Source organism: Nematolebias whitei, chromosome 19, assembly GCF_014905685.2.
Source record: "Nematolebias whitei isolate Nwh7 chromosome 19, NemWhi1, whole genome shotgun sequence".
NCBI classification, from domain to species: domain Eukaryota; kingdom Metazoa; phylum Chordata; class Actinopteri; order Cyprinodontiformes; family Rivulidae; genus Nematolebias; species Nematolebias whitei.
Window position 1 is genome coordinate 28207788 of NC_056516.1, and position 7794 is coordinate 28215581.

Genomic DNA, 7794 nt, shown 5'->3' on the forward strand with positions numbered 1-7794 from the left:
TATATATATATATATATATGTATATATATATATATATATATATATCAGATATTTACCCATCCATTATCTTTACCCTCTGCTTCACAGGGGTCAATGGTGCCCATGTCCAGCAATCCCATGCAAGTGGCCCTGGATATTCTAAATATTTTTATTATTTTATGTTTTTTTTTTCCTGAGTATTTTACAAGTTTGTATGTTTCCATCTTTTTGTTTATTTGTTTTGTTGTCTGTTTTTCATAAGCACGTTTTTTTTTAAACACATTTATATATAAAATTAAAATGTAACTCCTCTTTTTATTTTTACTTTTTGTGGTCTTTAATTAGATTTGTACTGTAGAAACTACAAACAACTGTAGCTTCTTACAGAATATTGACATTTTATTACATGAACATAAATACAGGATAGACCTTTTTTATTTTATCATTTTATTTTTGTAGGGTTTTACCGGAAAGGGCGGAGCTTCTCCGTTGAACGCTTCCCCTGCGTTGTCGTTCAACATGGCAGCGGGACCAATTTCAGAAAGAAACCAAGGTAATTGTCTACTTTGTTGCTATTTTTCACGGCCTTGTCTCAGTTTTTTAAACAGATATGAAAATATAACATTTTAAACTATTGACTTGCTTATTTTCAGCGACGTTGACCGCGTAATTAGACAATAGTTTGTGTTAAAATGTCATTCAAACGCATGGTGTGTTGGAGTGTTCCGTTTCGTTAGCTTAGCTTGTAGCCAGTTTAGCTATATTCTGTTTATTTTGAAGCGTACGTTAAATTAAACGATGTATACTGTTTATTTTATCCACCTATTATATATGCAAGGATATATATTAATCAAAAACAAAACCATTAACGTCTAAAGTTAGCCTTAAAAGCTGGACACGTAGCATTAATGTAGCAAAGTTCAGTTAATCAAAATCTAACAAGTAACTTGGGTCGCTTGTTCACTTTTGATTATGCAATAATCGAGTAACAAACTTCACATAAGCTTATTCGATATCTAAACTGCACTAATATGTTTACACAACCAATTGTTTTGATCATAAGTAAAACTTTTCAACGATTCTTTAAAAAAACAACTATAAACATTGATTGTAAAGAGACGGTGAGAATGAAGAAAGATTATTGTAGTTATATATGAAGATTATAGTTTAATTATATATACGATACTTTTACATTTCAGATTAGAATAAGCACAAATTATTGTACTTTTTTATTCTTCTCTAAAAAGCAGATATTTGTTGGATGTTTTCTTTATGAAGTTTATTCCTTTGTTTTCAGATGCCACTGTGTATGTTGGCGGCTTGGATGAGAAGGTGTCGGAGCCGTTGCTGTGGGAGCTTTTTCTGCAGGCTGGTCCTGTGGTCAACACACACATGCCCAAAGACCGGGTCACTGGCCAGCATCAAGGTGAGCATCAGCAACTTTTTGTTGCTCAGAATAAAAACTGAAAGAAGTTTGTTTCCAACGACAGCATTGTTTTTATGGAAATGCAAATAACAAATAAAACCTGTGTTTTCTTGGCTTAGGTTATGGCTTTGTGGAATTCCTTAGTGAAGAAGATGCTGATTATGCCATTAAAATCATGAACATGATTAAACTTTATGGCAAACCAATTCGAGTCAATAAGGCCTCGGCACACAACAAAAACCTGGATGTGGGTGCCAATATCTTCATCGGTAACTTGGACCCAGAGATTGATGAGAAGCTGCTCTACGACACGTTCAGCGCTTTTGGCGTCATTCTCCAAACGCCGAAGATTATGCGAGACCCAGACACCGGCAATTCCAAGGGTTATGCTTTCATCAACTTTGCCAGCTTTGATGCGTCTGACGCGGCCATCGAGGCCATGAACGGCCAGTACCTGTGCAACCGGCCCATTACCGTGTCGTATGCCTTCAAGAAAGATTCGAAAGGAGAACGCCACGGCTCGGCTGCGGAGCGACTACTCGCTGCGCAGAACCCTCTCTCGCAGGCAGACAGACCACATCAGCTGTTTGCAGATGCTCCACCGCCACCGTCCGCACCAACACCGGTCCTGACCACACTGGGAGCAACTCTCTCTATTCCAGGTGTGACTGAAAACCACTGTTTACAAACGGTTATTAAAGTTGTACCCTGTTTATCTGTTGTGTTCATTTGAACATGTCCAATTAGTTTTTTGCTAAACGATTTCAATTCATTTTCTAAGAATCAGCTCAACAAGAACACACTGAGATGTGGCATTTGAGTATTAGCTCTGTTTGGCTTTTTGTGACACAATAATTACAGCGTGTTTTCTGTGCAGGTTTACCACCTCCTGGTGCGTTTTCTCATGTTCCTCCACCTGGAGCAATGCCTCCAACGATGCCTCCGTCAATGGCCATGCCTCCAACAGGGGCACCACTTCCACCTGTTAGTGCTGGAGGACCTCCACACGTACCTCCGCATTTCCCCCCAGCCAATATGCCTCCAGGTAAGTTTTAGTACTTTAAACAGGGCTGCTGCTCCCCTGAACCTAAACAAGTTGTTTTCCTTTTCAGTTTACTTCACAACGTTTTCCCTCAGAGCATGATGAGACTTACTGATCTTCAGATATGTGAGGTTAGGGTCATTGCAGGTATAGAAGTGTAATTTTGAAATAGTTTAAGCCTTATGTTTTTACAAGCATTGATGACATTTCAGTATTACTGTTTGCAGTCCCTGCTACAAATTTATATATTTAAAATAAATAAATAAAACATCCATCCATCCATTATCTTTTACCCGCTTCTTCCATTTTGGGTCACGGGGGTTGCTGGTGCCCATGTCCAGCAGTCACTGTGCAAGGGGCGGGGTACACCCTGGACAGGTCGCAAGTCCATCACAGGGACAAATGAGACAAACAACCATTTACTCTCTCACTCACACCTAGGGACAATTTAGAGTTACCAATCAGCCTAACATGCAAAAACCCACGCATGCATGGAGAGAACATGCAAACTCCACCCAGAAAGGCCCCCAGACCATGATATATATATATGGCAATATCATGGTTCACTTATAGCGCCTTGGCTGTAACGCAGGTTTTTTCTAATCACAGATTTTTCGCTGTGTCTCAGGATTTTGCGGTACATACCGTACACTACCGTAGACTGAGGAAGTCCTCTGGATGGGGGATGAAACGTTTCTCACTTAAAGAAACTGGTCCGGATGACATGATTGAACCTTTTTTCTTGTTATCTACCTGGATGATTGAGCTTACAGCCCTTTCATCTCACTGAACGTTTTTGTCCGTGATAAAACATAACAATTGAGCACGCTGTCCGTGTCCCACAGGTATACCTCAGATGCCCATGCCACCTCCTGCTCCTCCTGGCATGGTGCCCCCACCTCCTGCTCCACCAGGCTCGGCTCAACGGGCTCCGCTGCCCCCCAACATGCCCCCACCACCTATGGGCATGCCTCCCAGAGCTCCGTTTGGACCTCCCATGGGTGAGCACAGTGGTTCACTTAAGTCTCTTTGCTCTCAGTAAAAAGGCTCTACAAGCTGTACTGTTGGACACTTTTAAACAATGTGACATGATTTGTTGTCTTGAAATAGAAATGCTGAAGAAGAAAAAAGTCCAAACAGAACATCAATATTCAATATACAATAATAACGATGTCCTCCTTATATACACTTGCATTTTAATTTATGTCTAAAACTTGAGAGCTGCTAAACTTCATTTCCTCACTTAAATTATTTCACTGCTTAACACCAGAACTGAAACACATCTTCTTTAATCATATCACTTCATACAACTCCAACTTGCCTTAATTTATTTCATTTTATGCTTCTGCAGCCACTGAGTATAATATTTCTGTTGCAATCTCATAATACAAGTCAGTCTATTTTTATATTATTACTTCTCCTTTGTACAATGTTTAATGAATTATCTATAAAGTAATAGCGATAAAAAGCTTAGCTAAAAATATCAAAAAGCTAGCTAGAAGCTAAAAGCAATAAAAAGGTTAGCTAAAAGGCTTGCTTAAAGCTAAAAGTAGCATAAGGAGATAAAAGTAGAGCTGCTAGCTGAAGCAGATTTCAAAGAAAACTCATGTTTTTGTTGGAATTGCAGATATCTCAAAGTATTTCTAAAAAAGTACATTAGTATTAGTTAAAAAAGTATTAAAGTTACAAAAAACTAAAGTCGTAGTCCTCTCCTGAATGAACTGAACTTTTGATATGAACGATTGATAAAATAAAAAGTAAACAGTTGAATTTTCAACAGTGTGAATCCACATTAACAGTAAATTAACAAATAACCACTGCATGGTTTTTCCTTATATGGTTCTTCACATTGTGACCTCCTCTTCTTCGTCCTCGTGACCCCCTGTGCCTCCAGGTATGAGAGGCCCTCCTCCCATGCCTCCCCCTGGCTATGGTGCTGCTCCTCCCGGTCCTCCCCGGCCTCCTCCTTTTGGTTTCCAGAGAGCTCCTCCGATGCCACCAAGACCCCCAGGTGTCCCTCCTCGGGTTCCTTGAGCGCAGCAATGTCTCCGTAATCCACGTCTGACGTCGAAAACTTCTTCTTACGTTTTTAAATCGTTCATGTTTGGATTTATTTCTTGTAGTTCTTGTGGAAATAATTTAACCACCTGTTTTTGTTTTGGGATCATTGTACAGACAACCAGAGTTTGGCAAATAAACTTTTTAACACACTTTTAGTTTTTTTATGTTTATTTTAGGATATATATATTTTTTAATTGAATTTTTTTAAACATTATTTAGTTTCTTAATAACTTCTTTTTAGTCAGGTTGTTCCAGCATTGTGCTCCAAGTAATGAGGGTTTGTTCTGAGATGAAGACAAATGAGCTCCATAAGCTCCTGACATTACGCTGCTCCTCTTTGACATTTCAGTGAGTCGCAGGCAGGAAATGTGTTCAATGAAAGCCAACCAATAAATATGGCACATATGGTCTGAACATTTTGTACAAAATCCTGCTAAAGTCATTATTGTGCTGTAATCAAGATTCTTTATATCTGGGTGCAGTGGTCTCAATATTGAATCTTTATATGGTTGTAATGTTTTAGACATTCTACTTAAAGACGAGCAGGGCTGCTTGTGAAAATGTTAATCGATGATCTGCACAGAAACTTAACACAAAAGTCTTTGAGGGGAAAAGAGCAAATCAGTCTTCTTTACTGATATGAGCAAAGACCAGCAGTAAAACATGGTGGTGGTTCCATCATGTTGTGGGGCAACTTTGCTACTTCCTTAACACATCAAACTAGTGTCAGAAAAGCAGTTTTGACCTGATCATGATAAGTTTTTTTTATTCCTAAAAGTACGAGAATACGTTTTATAAGCAATCTTGGAACAACTCAGCAGGATTTTATGAAACTTTTTATTTTTTTTACTGGGTCTGTTTTTTTGTTTGTTCTTTTTAGCTAAAACTCAGATGAGTCATTTGTAATGAAACTGGTTTACAAATGCAGTGTAAAAAAAAAAAAAATATATATACTGTATATATAATATATATATATATAATTCTGTATAACTTTGCTTCCTGGGCATGGAGCTTCTCAGCCATCACATCCCTCAGAGACCCCACAGAAAGGCCTGAATGCACCTGCATGCCTCTTGCAGTGACTGCTGGACACACCAGTGACCTCTGTGACCCGAAAAGGAAGAATCGGGTAAAGAGGATGGATTGACCCCCACACCCCCTTGGTCAAACAGTTTTCTTTTCTTGAGTCCCATGTTTGCTTAGTGATCGTTTGGGTTTTCCCTAGAGTCAAACATAAAAACTTTTTTTTTTTGAGCAATCAGGAGTTTAAAATAAAACCAATGGTGGGCACAGTTAACTGAAAAGTTGGCTTCTCTAACCCTAAACAGGTTTAAATAAATGAGCAGAAACTAATGATAAACTGCTAATACGTACACATGGCCCTATGCCCCCACATTCTGGAGTCATGTCTGTGTACAATAAACTTTTAGAGATTCATTCTGCAGTCACATATGCTGCAAAAACATTCGAGGCGGTTTTTGATGGCTTATATTAACTGCCCATGAAAAGTTTTAGCAATATTATTTCTTTCAAACAAATTTGAGTTTAACAGAGATTAAACTTTAAGGGATCACTTGAAAGAATTCCTAACTTTATGAAAAGTACAGAACATTTCATAATGTCAAAAACATTGTATTTATTATAAATGAGCTGAGAGAGCGTGACATTTCACGAGATATCAAAAAATTTCCAAAGACCACTCAAAATCATAAAGGATTAATCCAAAATGTCCACTTTGGCTCTTTTTTCAGCATAAGACCATTTTCTTTGAATTCCTTCAAGGAAGTTAATTTTATTCAGAAACGTTAAGCTCGGGCTCTATAAATCCTTTATTTATTTTTTTAAATCCACAACACTTCACTATGGTGGAAGTAAAACTATATGAAAAGCAAACAAACAAAAAGAAGATGGTAAAGGACAGCGTGGGTTCAAGTCCCTGACGGCCAATCTCGATGCTGAGGAGGTGGTTGGCATGGCAACGGCTCAGAGCGCCTGCGCAGAATTATATCTGAAGAAATAACTGTGTGTGTGTGCACGCGCGTGTTAACGAGTTGTACAAATTCACAGGAGCGTGTTTGATGGCGCTGAAAACTGAAACTACCAAAGACGTTCAAATAAACAAATGCGCCAAACTGAGCGCAAATCTGCGCCAAAGCCCCTTCGGGTGGGGGGGGGGGGGGGGGGGGGGTGATGGAGTCGAGGGCGCTATGTGGGGAGGAGGTGGAGAGACCCACTGAGCGTCAGTGCGTGTGAGTGGATGGCGTGGTCGAAGCGAGCATCATCACCATCATCATCACTCGGTTCCTGCTGTACGCCTCCTCCTCCTCTTCCTCCTTCATCCTCACCATCGGCGCTGAAGAGGAAGGCTCCCCGGGTCTGAGGTGAGGAAAATCTACTCGTTCTGTGTCAGCAGCTTTCATTCTGCGGACACGTCTTCTTTTCCTGAGAAAGACGCGATGGGCGTGCTCCCCAGGTCCCTTCACGCAGAAATTCAGCTCGGTTATTTATTTATTTATTTATTTATTTATTTATTTATTTATTGTGAACCGGGCCTAGAATCCGAGTCGTGACAAGCTGCTGTGGCCGTGTGATGGTCTCAGAATGAGCACATCTGTCGGGATGCGGGCCGGGACACTGAGCTGCTGATAATTGGCCGCGTTTGGATGAAGTGGCCTGCACGCGACAAGGCCCGTTCTTTATTTGACTGCTTGAGCTTCTGACTGAGGAGAAGGTTGTTCACTTGCTTTCTGCTTCACCCTGTTGCTGTTCTACCAACTGCTCGTGCATCTACCCCCCCCCCCCCCCCCCCCCCCCGGCCTGTGGGGGCAGATTACTGGGCATTTCAAGCAGATTTTTATTTTTATTTGGCTGATTATTGATCAGAACACATCGTACAGATCTGTTTTTCCGAGCTTAGATAACCTCGTGCTTCCTGGTAAAGTAAGCTCAATGCTGCTACTCGTTCATTTCTGAATGAAGGAGGGAAAAATGGAGGAGTGGTTCTCTGGAAGCAATAAAAACCAACCCTCTTCATCCTCAGGCCTTCGTCTTCCTCACCTCCTCTGTTATGCAGGCTGTCAACTTGACAGCAGTGATGAAGTGAGAGAAGTGGCCTACCATCTATCTATGTATCTATCTATGTATCTATCTATGTATCTATCTATCTATCTATCTATCTATCTATCTATCTATCTATCTATCTATCTATCTATCTATCTATCTATCTATCTATCTATCTATCTATCTATCTATCTATCTATCTATCTATCTATCTATCTATGCATAT

The 7794-nt window shown here is 40.0% G+C and overlaps 1 protein-coding gene across 1 annotated transcript; it reads left to right on the forward strand.

The window, feature by feature from the left end:
• Positions 1–476: 476 nt before the first annotated feature.
• Positions 477–4624, forward strand: sf3b4 (splicing factor 3b, subunit 4). The gene is made up of 6 exons (XM_037692829.1): positions 477–532; positions 1277–1405; positions 1525–2067; positions 2283–2450; positions 3293–3448; positions 4342–4624. Exons 1-6 carry the CDS (start codon positions 499–501, stop codon positions 4479–4481), a joined length of 1170 nt encoding a protein of 389 aa, XP_037548757.1. The 5' UTR covers positions 477–498; the 3' UTR covers positions 4482–4624.
• Positions 4625–7794: the final 3170 nt, after the last annotated feature.